The sequence below is a fragment of the Lynx rufus genome, unplaced genomic scaffold (assembly GCF_022079265.1).
Source record: "Lynx rufus isolate CCGP_SWC_20201006 ecotype Redwood Valley unplaced genomic scaffold, mLynRuf1.p SCAF_20, whole genome shotgun sequence".
NCBI classification, from domain to species: Eukaryota; Metazoa; Chordata; class Mammalia; order Carnivora; family Felidae; genus Lynx; species Lynx rufus.
In genome coordinates this window covers 19,136,615-19,154,463 of record NW_025814835.1, presented here as the reverse complement: position 1 = coordinate 19,154,463, position 17,849 = coordinate 19,136,615, and the positions used below count along the sequence as shown (strand labels likewise).

Genomic DNA, 17,849 nt, shown 5'->3' with positions numbered 1-17,849 from the left:
TATGAATTGTGTTTTAAAATTTACTTAAATTATAATCAAGAACGTATAAGGTTGATGATTTTTCCTTTATTTTGTATTCATTTCATGTTTATCAAGATATAGAAGGTTTTGAGTACTAAGCAAATCATTGTCTCTTAGCTTCCGTAGACAGCAAAGAAAGAATGAAATCCTACCTGCTAGGTAGAAAAGATACTGTAGCTAGAGACGAGCTCTGAGGACAGACTGTACCCTTCACAACTCCACATACATTTCTCAGGGGACAAATGACACGTACTTACATTCCTGCTGTCTAGGTATTTGTCATCCTTTCTTGTCCCACTCCATCATTTTTATGCTATTTTAGCATCTTTGTATCAAAAAACCTTTCCATATTCTTACTATAAATTAACATTAATTTAGTGCCAGGCTCAGTGGTTCTATATACTTTATTTTTGATAAACAATTCATGTATTCTTTTATTAATGGGAGTTTTAATTATTTAAAAATTTGACATGTTCAGGGATGCCTGGACTTGCACAGGTCATGATCTCATGGTTCGTGAATTCAAGCCCCGCACTGGGTTCTGAATATGAAATATCAAAGTAATTCAGGATTGTGCAGTGCTAAAGGGTTATTGAGAACAATTCAGAAAGTTGTTGGGGGTGGTATTACTATCTGCCAAGTAATGTACAGGCTGTAGGCTATGAGCTCTCAGCACAGAGCCTGATGCGGGGCTCGAACTCAAGATCCGCGAAATCATGACCTGAGCTGAAGTTGGATGCTTAACCGACCGAGTCACCCAGGTGCCCCCTGCCAAGTAATGTGTTTACGTGTTCCCAGAAGTACAACCTTGCATTTTAGGAGGGTGATCAGGCACGTGTTAAGTAAGGCTTCTACAAGGCCTACTATACATGGTAAAGGAGAGATACTACAAAATTCTGTAAAGGAAAGGGAGGGGCATATTCTAGGGACTCCAAAAGAAACAAGGAGCTTTGGTAGACCACTCAAAAAATGGTGTGAGCTTTGTGTATCAACTTTGGGGTGGATGTTGAAACTTGTAGTTTTGAAATTTCTAATACTAGGTTATTTGCCATTTCTGTTTCTTCTTAAGATTATGGAATGTAAAGGGAAAAACTTCAGTTTGAGGTTGCTGTTTTTCTGTTTGGTGGTTTGATTTCTTGATGAAACAAAATGTACCCTCTATACAGATGAGTGATGCATGTACACACATGTGCATGAAACCTACATGTGAAAGATACATATACATGTGCCCTACCTATGTGCAAAAGGTACACATACATGTGCTGTGTATATGAAAGATACATGTATGGTATATTTATATGAAAGATACACCTGGAAGAAAACTGAAGGAAAACTACTAAAATAGTATTTGAATCATACAGCATAGCGTAACATTCTGTACCATTTTTGTTTGTCATTCCAAGCTGTGTTTATTGTTTTTAAAAGAGTGTTTTTTATCTTGAATGTTGCTTTTCAAGTGTTAGAGTTCTGAGGCAGTTTTAATAGGATTCAAATTTAAAGTGGAACCTTTATATTATCATCATTATTTTTTGGAACCTTTATATTATTGTTAGATTAGATTGCCACTTTAATACTCATATAGAACACTTTAAAAAAAGCTTGTAAAAACAGGCTTGCTACAGTTTTGAATTTTTTAATTTTAACTTTTCATCTGCATTGAGAATATTACTGTAGTGTCTTAAAATATTTTACAAGTGGATATATAAAATGCAAAAGGTATTACAGCTTATTAATGAAAAACAAGTCTCCTTTCCCTCCTGTTGTCCAGCTGTGTGGTTCCCTTAACTCTGAGTGCAATATCTTACAGTCCTTCAGAGATTTTCAGTACTACAGTGTTTTAATATTTTAGAACTCTAGCATTTTAGCTTAGTCTTATTTTAATAACTGAGAAATTTAAGCAACAGAGCAGTTAGAGATAGAAGGCTCCCCATATTTGGATAGCTGTCAGAGGTGGGTGAATTTCCAAAATCTGAACTGTAGGCTAGGGGAGGCCAAAGAGTGCACCAAATCCCTGGGGGAGTTGGGGAGTTGGAGGAAGAGAGCTCTTGAAAGGGGGGACAGATGTTCTTCGGGCTTCTGAAATCCCACAGCAGGATACCTGCTCTAAGTCTCTCGTATTAGGATTAGTAGTTAATAGTTGATAATGATCTGACTTCTTCTTCCCTTTCTTCCCTGCCACCTTCCCTCTTACTCATCATTCTTTTTTTTTTCTTTTTTTCTTTTTTTTTTTTTTTTACCTTAGCTTCCAGTGTAAAGGATCCCACTCTCCAAGACCCAGGAACATTTTCTTTTATGTCCACGTATTTTAATTTCAGAGAAAAAAAACCCAGACTTTGAACAAAAGACTAAGAAAATAATTTTTAAATGTCAGGAGTGCTTTAGAAAACATTTCCCCTCATAAACCAGACAGATACTAATGACAGGAATGAAAATGCAGAAGTGAAAAAATAACACTGGTGACCCAGTAGGATATTTCTTACCTGTAGAATGGTAGTCATGTCTTTGCATGGAGCTAGCTACCCATGTTTCCTCTGTCTGCCCTTGTAGCAGGTGGCTGTGCTTAGTACAGCCTGTGACAAGGAACATGTGTGTGTGTCATGCTGTTGATCCCACTTATTTACATTTAAGAAACACACAAGTGCATATACCGTGTATGTATGGATACATGCATAGGTAATAAAATTATTAAAATTGAACTGGAAAGATTACCAAATTCAGATTCTGCTTTGCTTTGGGAATGAGAGGAACACATATGGAAGGGAACCAAAGAAGTGACTTTATTAAGTATTCTGCTTTGTTTATTTTTAGTTAATATAAGTTTACTATTTCCCTCTTCCTTTGGCTTGAATGACTGGATTACCAGTTGTGTGCTGCTAGTAGAACTTTGTATTCAAAACAGAATTTTTGGAAAATTTTTCAAAATAAATTTAGTACCCATAATACATATGTTTCTTTACGTGAGCTATAGGCTGACTTCTTTAAGAGATGAAAATATGATTACTTTTCATTTATTGTATCTTGATAAACTTGTCTTACCCTGTAATCTCCAGAAGTATCCAGAAGGGGGCAGCATTGATTTGCGAAAACAGGAAAGTCAGGCATCTAACCTAATTGTGCCTTCTCTTGACAATATTAAATCCCCAGCTCTTAGAGACAAATACAGTAATATGAATGGTGTATGTGACTGTATGTATGCTAGTAGGCTAATGTTCACAGCCATTAAGAACAATTAACAAATCAGGTTTCTTTTTAGTATATTGTGTTTTTTAAAGTACTGGAAGCTTTTGTTTGCATTAGCTCTTATCTCACCTTTTTGAATTTGGGCTTTTGTTATTAATTTAATTTGCATGTTACATTTATAAAGCAATATTTATTATTATGACATAGTCTCTAAAGCCAAGCAGAGTAAACGTTGGTAATACAAATGAAACAAAAGCAGGAGGCAGAACTAACGTTTTTCTAAAATATATCACAATGTACATAATGTTCTGTAACAGTCCTTTTTTCCTTTGACATTTAATTTTCTTGGATTTTGAGACCATTTTCATATGTTTTTATGCGTTCAGCACTGTCTTTTTGAAATTAATTATTATTTTTTTAAATTAAATAATACACTGTTAGTTACAGAGAACACAAATATTTTCTAAAGATATTCTGGTCATCTTTCTGTCTCACTAAATACATTCCAACATCATTTTTAATACTTGGTAATTTATTTTATCAGAAATTTTAGAATGTTGCTTTAAGATTTTTTTCTTGTCAACAGTGAGAATACAAATTAGTGTAGCTAAATATTTTTGCACATCTGAAACGATTGCTTAAGATAGATTTGTAGATATAGAATTTCTGTATGAAAGGGCATATTGATTTCTTAAAGCCTTTTGACTAGGTATTGCCAAATTATCCCTTAAAAGCTTAGAGATAGGTTTATACCACCTATTTACCCTCATAATTCTCCATCATCCTTATAGTCTTTGAAGACTTGCTAATATTCAGGCTTTTAAGTAGTTGTATGCAGAGTATGTATAAGTGCATAGCACCCATTCTCATTTTGAAAGGGCAAACGCATTAATATATCAATACCGTATTGGCTATCCATTCTGATTGGCGTATATTCTATTCTTGATAATAGCGTTTTCCAATTTTTTACTACTATCATATTATTCTATTCAAGACAATTAATTTTTCCTGCTCTGAATATTTATGTGTTCAAATATCATAACGCACCCTATCTCTTGTGTAGGAAGCTGAGACAATCCAGTAATATACCAAAAGACTGTCAGTGAGTGGTCCCTTCGATATTAATGAGAAGATTGCATCCCTCTGCTCAGGCTACACTTATATTGTGCCAGACATTTAAAAAATTTAGATATTCTTTTACCTCAGAAAGGCTTTTTTAAGATCTTAAGTCATGTCTTTGGAAGTAAATAAGATTACATTGGGCATGAAGTTTAGTTTTAATAACAGAAGTGATTTGGTGCTAAACTTTGTGAATGAAGTGGGTGATTAATTTCACTGTTTATTTTGAGCTGAAGAGATAGTGTGACCTAAAGACTACTTTTTCTTGAGTAACCTAATCATAAAGCAATTTTAAAATGAGTTAAAATGTATCTTAAAATGGTGGAAATTGTTAGAAAATAATAATGACTTTTTAAGGTGACTGTTCAGTTAGGTGCAATGTATTTTTGAATAGTCATTCGTTCAGCAAGTATCTGAGTGCCAACCATATTCCAGGTGCCTTCAAGAGCCAGGTATATAGTAGTCGATAAGATATAGTCCCTATTTTATAGAGCTTCATCCGATGAGGGAGCCAGACTAGAAGACAGGCAGTTATAAGGCAACAGAATAAACGTTGTGAAGTACCCTTGTAGGACTTCCCTGAGTACAAGTCTCCCAGAGAGGCCCTAGAATGGGCACTTAGTAGGCCAGCTGTGGGTGGTTTCGAAAGACTTTCAGGAAGGGTGATCTGTATGGTATTGGAATGTGTTAGCTTTACGGGTGTGTGTAAAACCATCCGTGGTGCCTGAATGACCTCTGTTTACAGATGTACTTGGTATGTTGTGTGTGTGTTCTATGGAGGAGTCTGCAGCCGTTACGTTGTTTTTACTAGTACCTGATGGCTCTATCTATGGCAAGTGCTGGTAGGAACTTGCTATATTTGTGCATTACTTTGAAAATAATGACCAAGAGATCAGAGTAATATATTTTTTTGATGTTTATTTATTTTGAGAGAGAGAGAGCGCATGTGTGCACAAATGCGCTCCAGAGTGGGGCAGGGGCGGGCGAGGGGCAGGGAGAGAGGAAGAGATAGAATCCCAAGCAGGCTCTGTGCTGTCAATGCGGAGCCTGAGGCAGGGGGCTGGATCCCACAAACCATGAGGTCGTGACCTGAGCCGAAATCAAGAGATGGACGGTTAACCGACAGAGCCAGCCAGACACCCCCAGAGTAACGGTCTTGGATATGCTGCAAGCCGGTTAGTTGTCTGTAAGACCATTTTGACACTTTTTTTTAAGTTTGTTTATTTTGAGAAAGAAAGCACAAATGGGGGTGGGGGTGGGGTAGAGGTACATGGAGAGAGAGAGAAGGGGGTAGGGAGAATCCCAAGCAGGCTCCATGCTGTGAGTGCAGAGCCTTATGCAGGTTCAAACTCACGAATATGAGATCATGAACTGAGCCAAAGTCGGACGTTTACCCCACTGAGCCACCCAGGTGCCCCCATTTTGGCGCTTTATTTTACTCTACTTAGGAAGGGTGTTTGGAAGAAACAAGATAATAAAATATGAAACTGTCCTGAAAAGTATTCGTGATGTTTTTCCAAGGAAAGATTGGACACAGAATGAAGTGGAATGAAATGGAATGATATGAGATTAGAAAGGAAGAATGTATTTCAAAAATAACAAAAAATGCCAGTTAGTGTATGATAATTTTTTTTAAAGTCAGAATTAGTTTTGGTGAATTAGACCACCTCCAATTGGTGGTCTAATTGAACACCAATTAGACATTGGTGAAGACTTTCCAAAAGGAGGTGGAGAAAACTTTCTGCTGTAGGCATGTGGAACCTAAAACCGTGAACCACTGGTCGGTCATGTCAGTGAGAACAGGGCCTTTAGAACCAAATGAACCTGGATCTGTATCTTCATTTTGGGGTGACTTCAGCAGATTACTTCACATTTTGGAGCTCTAGCAACACTTTATAGCAACTTAACGGCTGCTGTAAAGTGTTAAAGTTGGGAGATAATGCTTGGCCTATGATAGGAGCTCATTAAATCATTATTATTGTTTTTTTATTTGTATTTTCAGTTATCTGCATTCTCATTTGGGTGATAAAGGCCTAAATCTGGGGAACATACTCATTCATTTCCAGTTTGGAGATGACTTTATTATAGATACTTTGTTCCTATAGCAGGAACTGCTTTTAATTTCCTTGTTTCCTAACTATGGCCAGGTGCTTTTAGAATCTGCCCAAATTAGGGATGAGTTCCCTTTGTCTCCCTAACTGCATCTTTTTATTGCACGAGACAGAAGTTTCAGGATGTCAAAAGACAGCAACAAATTCCCTAGAAATTGTAGTCTTAAGTGTTGTGCTTTGCCTGCTCACTGCTTGAACATTGGCGTTTTCAACTGTCTGAAAGGCCCCAACTGTGTCATTAATGGAAATTTGTGGGCAGATTACAGAAGGGTATGACTGTTACCTTTGCAAAGCCTTTGGTAGCATGACCCCACGCGATCAAGGGGGGAGTTTGACCCTACTTACTGCTTTTCTTAGGCATAAATTCTTGGCGAGGCACAACTTTCTTGCCTACTTGTGGACACTGAAGGTTAGGTTTCTCCAGTGTTCTTTGATATAGACCTAAAAAGCCAGCCAGCATTCTTACTAAACAAAGAAGTATTTTTAGTATATATGTTCTAGTAGTTTACTGCTAGGCAATATACATATTATTTTGGTATTCCAGTTGGAAAAATGAAGCCAGAATCTATTTTAACCCATTTATTTCCATGAGAAGGGAAAAAAGATGTTTCCTAGTTATGTCAGAGGTATGTAAATTTGATGTTTATTTCTTGTTAAGGATACAGGGTTGATTGGGATGAATAGGTTGAGGCCAAGTGGGCAGATTTAAAGTTACCAGGTCAGATAGATAGTGCCTTAAAGTCACCTTTCTAAGTGAGGCATCGGAAAATAGAAGGGCAGGACCAGTAGTCACTTGGAGTCATAATTCAGTGCACTCTGAGAAAGAGGACCATTTGTGACCAAAGACTTTAGATCTTGAGTGTGTGTAACCCAAGGTTTGGGTGTGGTTTTGGGCAATAAGTGGACACAGCTGACTGGGGTGCAGAAGAGGAAAAGAGCAGCACTTTTGAGTTCTTTAAAAAAAACTTTGATGATTTTCAGTCTCTGCAGAGTTGACTGTCTCAGTCTCTAAGACTTTAATTTCAGTGAGTGAAATTAAAGAAAGCATTTTACTGTTTTAAAGACATGAAGTGAAAAGTTATAAAGTAAATTCAATGGAAAAGCAGTGTGAGGAAATATTCAGGAACAGTGAAAGGTGGTCATTGAGTTGTTGGACTGAATACTTTTATTGACTTGTATTGTTAAAAGTGCTAAGAACTTAATTAATTTTAAGGTAATTGAATGGTACTGATGATTATGCAGGTAGAACTATTCAGATTAAATGAAAGCAGAGATATTAATAAACATCTTCATATTTCCTGGCGAATGCCTACACATTGGCAATTCCAAAAAATAAATATAACTCCATTTTAAAAGACAGAATTTATGGTGTATAATGAGATGATAATAATGGTAAAAATAGTTTTAACTATTATCTTTTGTATGCGTGATATGTTAGTCACTGTGCCAGTTTCTTTGTGTACGTTTCATTTAACTCACACAGTAATTCGGTGAGGTGTGGTTATTACTGTTGGTCACATTATACAGAGAAATGAGATTCAGAGAGGTTAAATAACATCCCCAAGTCACACAGTTAGCAAGTGGCCGAGCTGGAATTTGGTCCTAAGTAGTCTGACTTGAAGGCTGACTTGAACGTATGCACCATGCATACTGCCTCCCAGTAGATGTAATTGTGTATTTAAAAATAATTGTATTTCTCTAATTTTTTACTATCTTTTCACTATTGATTTACATAAATATATAATTTTGATGCATACTTAATTGTAAAGTGCTAATTTATTGAATATCATTCACTATAGAACAAAATACAGCCATTCTCTTGAATTCCTGTATTTCCAATTTTCCTTCAGAGAACTATGCATTGCTCAATTCTCTTTTAATTTCCCTTTTAGTTTTTATCTTTGATTATTCAGCTTTGGAGTTTTTTAGTTTTAACCATCCCCTCTTTTACCTTCTCTTACTTATAACACATTGTTTGCTATAATTTTTAACTGCAATTTTATAAATTTAATGGATACACACTGTTAAGTTGTTTGAAAAAAGAGGTAGCTAAGAAGGTAAAAGGTCACCTGTTATCCCTCTAACTATAAGAGAACCATAATTAACATTTGGATGTCTTTTCCCGTAGGCTTTTAAAATCCACTTACTGTATACTCGTGATTATATTGTAGGTACAGTTATCTGAGCCCACGGCATCTTCATTTAATATCCTAACAAATACTTTTCCAAGTTATACTTGCTCATGAAAGTAATTTTTAGTGCTTGTAGAACATTACCTTATGTGAGCATACCTTATTTACTTAGCAGTTCTCCTACTTTGGATATGTAGTTTGTTCCTAATTTAAACTCTTGCATTATACAATACGATATTGACTATCTTTTAAAATTTGTTAAAATTTATGATTACTCCCTTGGCTAGATATTATGAATTTTTTTAAGATTAGAACCTCAGAATTTTTGTGTAGTAGGTATTAACGTTTTTAAGGCTACTGAGGTGTAGTAGCAAATTCTTTTCTATCCTCAGTGCCTATTTCCTTGTCACTTGCCAGCACAAGATGTTTTTATCTTGCCTTAGTTTCCACATCTGTGAAGTGGAAATAATAATTATACCTACCTCAGAGGGTTGTGAGACTATAATGAATTACAGCATTTAGAATTTAGCGTTGTGTTTAGAATAATACCCAGCACAAAGTTAGAACCCAGTAAAGGTTGGCTGTTTGCTATCACAATTTCTTAAATGTTTAGGCTAAATTGGTAGGTGTTTGAATTTGCATTTCTTTATCTACTAGAGGTATTAAAATTTTTCTATGAAGATTTTCACGATTTTTTTGAGACATGTTTCATCCTTTGCTTATTTGTTTTTCTTGGGGATTTTCAGGCTTGTATGAATGCTTAACTTAATTGCAATTTTAGGCTTATGTGCTTTCTGTTGTTATTGAAATTCCCTCCTGTTCGAGCGCAATCTTTCCTTTTTCTGTGTAGCTTTTTTCATATTTCGGAAGTTTGGAATCTTCCCCCACCCAGAAATTTGATGAAATTTGATTAAAAACCAGTGGCTGGATTAAGAGCAAACGTCAGATACTTTAGCGGAAATTTATTTATGTTTGCGGGGTGAGGAGAGGATAAAAATCATCTGTTCTTAACTAATAACTTTTCTCAATGTCATTTATTAATTTTTTTCTCTGATAGGCAGTATCTTCTTAGTCTTACATTAAATTCTTCATATTTTTTTGCTGTTTAATTAATAAAGAAGCAGATGAAGAAAGGTGGAATTCTGATTAGCTCACTCTTTCTTTATTATCTTTTGTATATAGTGAATGAATGAAGATGTTAAAACTTGTTTTCTATAAGTCTTATTTTCATATAGAACATTACCAATTAGATGGTCAGTCAGTGTTTTGGTTGGACTACATGGTCTTATTTTCTAAAACAGCTATCAAAGAAAAACCTTCTAGCTTTTTTTTCCCCCTAAAAAAAAAAGGAAGGCTGAGCTATGGATTTCTGAAAAAAAAAAAAAAAATTCTTTAAGCTAGTTTCATGAACATGTGGAAATGAAATTAACATTCCTGGGCACTTTTCCACTTTAGGTGGAATATTTAAAAGTGATAAATGATGCATCTTAACTGCACATTTATGCTCCATAGAAAGAGTTCTAGGAAGTACAAGAAATAATGATTAAGAGAATAGTGAGATTGATTTATGACTGAAAGAAGCTGGTCATTTATAGCTCGTCTAATGATGGGCACATTTAAAAGGAGAGACAATAGTTAGTGATCATATATTTAGAGAAGATTCAAAGAAAAAAATTGTTTGGGGGCAGTTAAGAGATTGCCCCTGAAATGATATGAAGAAAAAGAATTTAATTTAGAAAGCAAATGAGCAAAAGTAGGAAAAATGTATGTATGTCATTTATACTGGGAGCTATTGGAAAACAGAATCATCTCCTCAGAGAGCTGGTGGAAGGGATAAACTAGCTGTCTCTAATTTCTGTAATTCATGGCAGATGTTTAGGAACAGGTTACATAAGAGGTTTCTGGGAATGGTTTAAAATGAAGTCTTGTAAAATGCATAAGGTCGGGCTGGATGACCTAGGTGGCATATTCTGACTCTGTCCGATTCTGTGATTGTGGCTCAGCACTAATGTACCGTGAGGATTATTTACTGGCAAACTCAATGAGACTCTGTTTGGTTGAGGATCAGAATTATTTGGAAAGAAAAATGGGCTCTGGAGTGTATATGTTTTGATCAGGTATCTCCCTCCCTCTGCTTGCCGCAGTTATCTTAATATTTTCATCAAATAAAAATATGGTTTTTTATTAAATATCCTGTTGTTTATTGTTGTTAGCCTTTGTTTTCAATTAGTTTTTGATGTCATTGGTGCATATTTTAGGGCAGAATTAATAGTGTTTGGAACATGAGTTTGAATAATTTTTACCTATAAAGTACTGGCCTAGTTGATAGGATGCTCACCCCATGCTGTACAAACACTAAAACATTTGAAATGGTGTTTGTGAGTTGAACACTCTTTAAGTCACTTGGAAGTGGTTGCTAAAGTCTAAACTGTGAGGCAGTTAATTGGGGTAAGGGAATAAAATATTAAAGCTCTTGTCTATGCCCCTTTTTAACCCTAAGAAGTTGAGCTTATGAACAATTACCAGGTGGAAGGACACCGGTGTCTCACGTGTTTCACACACCCAGTGGGCACATCTCACCTGGGGGAAGAGCAGAGCCGCTACCAAAAGGGACGAGGATGCTTGTTGTCTGGGTCCTCACCTGGCCACCACAGAGCCACATAGGATGGGCAGAGCAAAGGATGGAACATATTCTCAGTGAAACTTAAATATGTTTTCATCGGCTACATTTCGGTTTAAGGCAGTGATCATTTGGTCAGTCTGGCAGGAGGGCAGCCCCCCCCCATTATAATTACAGCAAATATGTATTTACATCCATAATCATTAACAGTGAAATCTTTGTAAAGGTATGTATTGTCCTTTGAGGTATTGCCTGACATTAGCAAGACATTTAAGAAGGTGTTTCCTTTCCTCTCCAATTTGTTCAAACTTGGAGTCATTCTTTTAAAACATATTTTTGGTGCATGTTTTACAATGTACATGGTATGTATATTAGTACAGAAGTATGCATATAATTTGTAAATATACATGCAACGGGCATACATTACAAAGTTTTTTTAATGAATGGGTGTGTGATCAAAAAAGGAGCCTAAATGCATGAGGTTCACATTTTTTTAGTTGTATTATTTTAATTACATAATTTAAATGTCTTCTACATTATCCCCTTAAAATGTCCTTGATGTTAAGTCACGTTCAGGTGACTTTTCCAGGTTGAAATGGAACAAAGTGAAATAGAATGGAATTAATCAAATTATGGAATCAGTCATTGTAGGTGTTGTAGATGCTTTGTAACCAAGATCTCTGGAATTTAATAATTTAATAATAAAGGAGTTGTGCTAATTCAATTCATTTGTGGGGAAGCTGGGTCTAAATCAGAGGTAGGAGTTATTATATATTCTTTAAGAAGTGCTTCTTTAATAATAATTTTGAGGACAGATAAGAAGAAACCAAGTTAATTGTGTTTTAGCAAATCTTTTAAGTGCTTTCATTTAACAGATAGCTGAGAATTATTTATCATTACTCTGCTCATTGTTTGAATTAAAATTAATACCAAAGTGGTGCTTGAGAATGGTCTTTTTTCCTTTTACATTTAAATAGGTTAGACATTTGCTTTGTTTATACCATTAATTTGTTTTCACACAGCCTGTGAAGGTAACCATCAACTCACAATTAATTAGCGGAATCAAAATTAATGAGGTTTTACTGTATTGGGCCATTTCCACTCTAGGCCAGTTTTTTTCACACGAGTTGGACTAGCATTTTTTTGAAAGAAGAAAAATTAGATTTATTTTAATCCATATTTAAAAAGCAGAGAACCATCTTTTCTTGTGAGTTAAGTACCTCTAATAACTATGCTTTCTTGGGCTTAGCAATATTGATTTTTTTGTTTTGTTTTGTTTTCAGTCTTGATTATTTTGGCTATTTCCAGACTGTTGCTTATTACAGTAAAGCTAGAGTTAACTCTTCACAGGCTTATTTTCATTTACAGGGATGGGGATAGCATTTTGTTTGTTTGTTTGTTTGTTTGGGCCAAACATGGTTTTTTTGTGGGTGGGGTATGTCCTTTGCCTACTTTCTTCATCTAGTGCACTGTTTGAAAGAGGAACAAAACTATTCTTTAAAGCATATTTATGTATGTGTCTTAGAAGAGAGTGCATCAGACAGAAATGAAAAGCTAGGATTTTTTGAATTACGGTTATACTTTCCCTCCAGAAAATAACATAGTCTGCTTTTTAGACACAGATCCTTTGCTCTTACTTAGTATTTGCTTTGTCCATTGTTTTTACGAACAGGACTGATAACATGATGTAGAACTTTTAGGTCTTTTCTTGAGGATGGATTACCTTTTCTTGAATTGTTGAAGTTGCCTGCATGTAAATGGAGAGGGTGAAAGTTCTAACAGTGAAACTTCCCGTGGGAGTGGGTGCTGAAGGTCAGGTTCCTCGTAGGAATGGGGAAGCCTTTTCTGTTTGCAGGATGTCTGCCGTCTTCTCTCTGCTGGCTTATAAACTACAGTAAAAGACATTTGGCAGAGGGGCGCCTGGGTGGCGCAGTCGGTTAAGCGTCCGACTTCAGCCAGGTCACGATCTCGCGGTCCGTGAGTTCGAGCCCCGCGTCGGGCTCTGGGCTGATGGCTCAGAGCCTGGAGCCTGTTTCCGATTCTGTGTCTCCCTCTCTCTCTGCCCCTCCCCCGTTCATGCTCTGTCTCTCTCTGTCCCAAAAATAAATAAATGTTGAAAAAAAAAAAAATTTAAAAAAAAAAATAAAATAAAAAAAATAAAAAAAAAAAAGACATTTGGCAGAGAGAATGTGTAGGTCAGTGTTGTCAGGACTTCTGTGTCCCCTCAGATATTGAGATCTACCAAGAATAGATCATAACCCGAGGAACACCAAACATAGTAAAGAACACTGATAAAGATTCACCTGTTTTTGAACAGACTTCACCCCCAATTCATGCCTCATTTTCCTTACTCTTTGAAATGGAATGACAAGAGTGTGTATGGACACCAATGAGACGACTGTGGACTTGGGGTCCAGCAAATAGGCTGGTGAGGTATACGGCACCGGTTAAGCGATCCCTCATTTTAAAGGTGAGGAGCTCGTGAGTCAAAGTAGCAGAATCACAAGTAGTGACGGGTGTTATGAACACTGTGGCAGATCAGTGCCTGATTAAAGGACGCGGACAGATGAAAAGAACTGTATGGGAGGCATTCTTTTCAGTTAATCACACATAGAAGAAAAGATCACCGCAGACATTTATTTCCTATGATGAGAGAAATAAAATGACCACTTTTTGGCAGATTGATGTTGCAAAATAGTAGTGACCATTAATGTCGCATCCATCTCTTTTTGTAAGTTGAATGATGGATATATTTGATAAAAACAAAGTCGTTGCTAATGGTGATCTGTAGAAATGCAAAGCATCCGTTGTATTAAACTATTATCTTTGGTTAGCACTGGATGCCTGATGGAACTCATAAATATTTTATGTGGTCTGAAATAACTGAAAATAAACGCTTGGCGGTATGTATTTTTACCCAGTTTTAGTCTAACGTCGCCGTATTTGAAGGATTTTTTTTTTTGTAGTTTGCTACTTTATTTTGATTCATTGCTTAATTATACAGCTAATTTATGTGTGCCATAATCAACTGCCCTTCAATCCTTAATGTCCTTTTAAGAAAGAAATCATGTTTTATGTTTCAGTTGAATGCTTCTCAGGGAACACAAAATAAGTAAGTTTAACAAATGCTTGTTTAGGAAAATTCTATATGATGTTTTAATAAAGGTTTATAACACACTCTTTCTGAACTTCATTTTTTAACTTTTAAATTAGTAAACACCTGCTATGCTGAGTATAGTGTTTAAATTATTGTACAACAAAAAGTACAAATAAAGCTAACAATAAAAGATTAACATACCTGAATTTAAGAACAAAGTAGTTAAATCTTACTATCTTTGTTTTGTTAATGCTCTGCTTCATTCAAAAATTGATTTTAAGTTGTTTACAAACATAAACATTATTCAGTAGGATAAAAATAAAGGTAAATGATGATGAGAAACTGAGAGCAGCACGTTGAGACGGCTGAGTCTACATGCAGAAGTACGTGCCCATCATCCCCCACTGTGATGGGTAGAAAACTCAGGCCTAAGTTTCTTAGCTGCCAAAACATGAAAGGAACCAGTTACAGCAGCTTTCCCCAAAGTATGTTGTTCCTCCTAAATTCAGTCTTAAAAGATTGCCGCGGTCAAATGACCTTTGAGGTGAGTGACACTGTATTCCCCTTGTGGAGATAATTCTGGTCACATCAGCATGTTAAAGGTTCTTAGAAGTTCTGTGGATAAAGTCAACAACCCTAACTTGTGTTTTCCGCACACATTTGGCCACCCAACGTCAGCATTTCCCATTCAGTGAGATACACCACTCAGTGCGGTATTGTTATTTAGTTCAGACTGTCTGTCTGTTTAGGCGAAGCCCAACCCAATTAGGTTTGACAAGTTTCTTCTTTGGATCCCATTGATGGTATGTATACGTGTAGTACAGTGGGCCTCTCATCCTCAATATTAGCCACAATATATACAACGATGTGTGGCTGTTTTCAGATGGTTTCACCTCAGTGTGAACTGAAAGCATAATCCAATAAATCACTAAAAGGTTAGGTTTTAAATAGCTCATAAATTGTCTTAAAAATACAAATGCCTTAATTTTAAATCATCTAGGTTGTGGATTCCGTTCCGTGTTGCTGGTGAAAGTCTTTACCGTCTTTCTTTTGACTCTTTATTTTCCATCCTGTCCTAAAAGGAATTGAAGGGCAAACACTAGAGACGAGCAGAAAATATACAGCAGAGTGTTTAATTGGCCATTGTGTGTTAGTTGGGGTGGTGCACCTGCTGATATTACAGACAGAAGCTGCGAAGCCCATGTACGGGAAATACAAAATATCTGTGGCTCTTGAAAGGAATGATTGTGGCAGAGGGACCGGGAGGGTATTGTTTTCGAGCAAAGGAGCAGGGAAGAACATGGGTCTAAAATGACAGAGTCACACGCAGAAAGAAGCACTGCAGAGAGCCTGCTCCAGCAGCTAACAAAGGAAAGTTCACAGTGTGGAAAGAGAACGCATAATAACAGATCAATTTTTTTTTCCAGCTTTCCCCGCGCCTGCACAGCAATCATTTTAGTTAAGGTCATCTTCACATTTGGACAGGAGATTTTCCAAGGCATCTCTTCCCATCTTTAATCTAGGATTCATTTAGCATTTTTTCTTTTTTTTAAAAGTGTGGTCACGATTGATCTGGGTGTCTTGTGTATAATGTGAAGGAACACGCTTTTCAACACAACCTAATATTGTGGTTGGTTTTCAGCGGTGGTGAATGGGTAATTACTTTTGGTTTAAGTTTTGGAGGACAAGATCATTTTATCCTGAATTTAATCTAAGTGTGATGAAGGTATATTCTTTTTTAGGCAAGAGTGCAGCACTGTATCTGCTCCGTAGCCAGTGACCACTCAGTAGGACTCCTAAGTCTGCGAGAGAAAAAATGCATTATGCTGGCATCTCGTCATCTGTTCCCCGTTCAAGTAATCAAGTGGAGGCCTTCTGATGATTACCTAGTAGTGGGATGTTCAGATGGCTCGGTGTACGTCTGGCAAATGGACACTGGTAAGCACAAATGTGAAGAGAGAGACTGGAAAATCCAATGGGTGTCTTTGATTTCCTGGAAATTAAAAAATCTTCTATGTGAGGGAAAAAGCCCTGAAATGTTAAAAAAAAAAAAAGTTGCTCCGTTTACTTCCGGTCACTGCTTTTTCTAAGTGTTCTCATGATTATCAACGACAAGGAACTGTTTAAATGCCCTCTTGCTTGTTGTGCTGTGCCAAATGCTTGCAGAGGAGTTCACGGATCTCTGAAGGAATGTAATTGAAGACGATGTACAGATTAGGACAGACATACAGACAAGTAAATAAGTGATTTCTGTACAGTTCATGAGGTAAATTGTGACCAAGATTAAGGGACCATTTTTGTATCGAGTTCGGAAACCGTGGAAAAAGATAAAATTCTCTTATTGAAACGGCAGTATGAAACTGTATGAAAGCAGTATGAAACTGCTTTTCTTATTGAAAAGCAGTATGAAACTGTTCATTATGGGAGGTGATTGAAACGAACGTTTCAAGATCTCTCACTTAAGATTTCAAGTTTCAGAAAATTTATGTATGGGGCATTATATAGAACAAGTAATGTGTAGCTTACAAGTACACACAATTATATATGATGTTTATACACAGAATCTTATGGTTTTCCTTGGGAAATTTTCAAGTGTGTAACCAAATGCTTACTGCTGTAGGCCTTAAAAAACACATTTGATTCTACTTTTGCTACTTTAAATCATGAGCTATCAGTAATTAAAGGCTTTCTTTATATACCTAGTTGTGTACCATATAATACTTCAACCAATTGGTTTTGTTTTCTTCACCTTTCTTTGTTTTAAATAGTCCTTTTCCAAAGTAGGCTGTATCCAATATTTGTGCTCCTACTGGGGCAGTAGGGAGTTCTGTTGAGTCTTTCTGTAACAAGTACCAAGTACTCAGCAGTCTTTTATTTATAGTCCTTGTCTTTACGTGTAGCGCCCAGGCTATCTTGCAAAGAGGGAGCATTCTTGAAGAGTGTCAGACTTCTTTGCTTTTGCATTTGCCTTTCTCTTTCTTCTCTGATTGTAAAAGAGGGTCATACTTTCTGTCAAAAATCAAAAGCTCCAACGTAGTGGAAAAGAAGAGACATGAGCTCAGATCTCATTGCTGAGTGGTCAGTGTTGACATTTTGGCACATTTCTTTCTGGCTTTGTTTCCGTGCATTTTTGGAGACAGAATTGCTGGCATACTACGTATGTAACTTTGTATCTTTGTATTCCTTTTTGTTACATCCTATCTGCTGAGGAGCACTGTTTCATGCTTTCTGGTTTTGTCTGCCCCAGAAACGAAGTTTGCCAGGTTTGTGTTGGGCTTGGAGTCAGACTGCTTGGTTTGAATTTAGGATTGACCATTTGCTAATAATGTGACCTGCTGCACTTTACTGGACTTTTGTCTCAGTAAAACGAAGATCATAATAGTTCCTCTTTTATAGTATTTCTGGGAGAATAAAATGAGGTAACATTTACCTAGCGTATAGTAGACGTAATGTAAATGTGTGTATATGAATGTTTGTGTACTTGAGGTTTGTGTGTGCGTGCATGCACGTGTTTATATTTACTATTAATGTTATTTAACAAACAAGCTGCTTTCCTTGTTACTTTGTTG

The 17,849-nt window shown here is 36.3% G+C and overlaps 1 protein-coding gene across 1 annotated transcript in view; it reads left to right on the top strand.

The window, feature by feature from the left end:
- The window catches only part of WDR7 (WD repeat domain 7), a 357,963-nt gene that overhangs the window by 52,091 nt on the left and 288,023 nt on the right, over positions 1–17,849 (top strand). Inside the window, exon 14 of the mRNA XM_047086392.1 lies at positions 16,023–16,218. Within this exon, the coding sequence (XP_046942348.1) occupies positions 16,023–16,218 (196 nt within the window). The remainder of the gene's footprint in view (positions 1–16,022; positions 16,219–17,849) is intronic.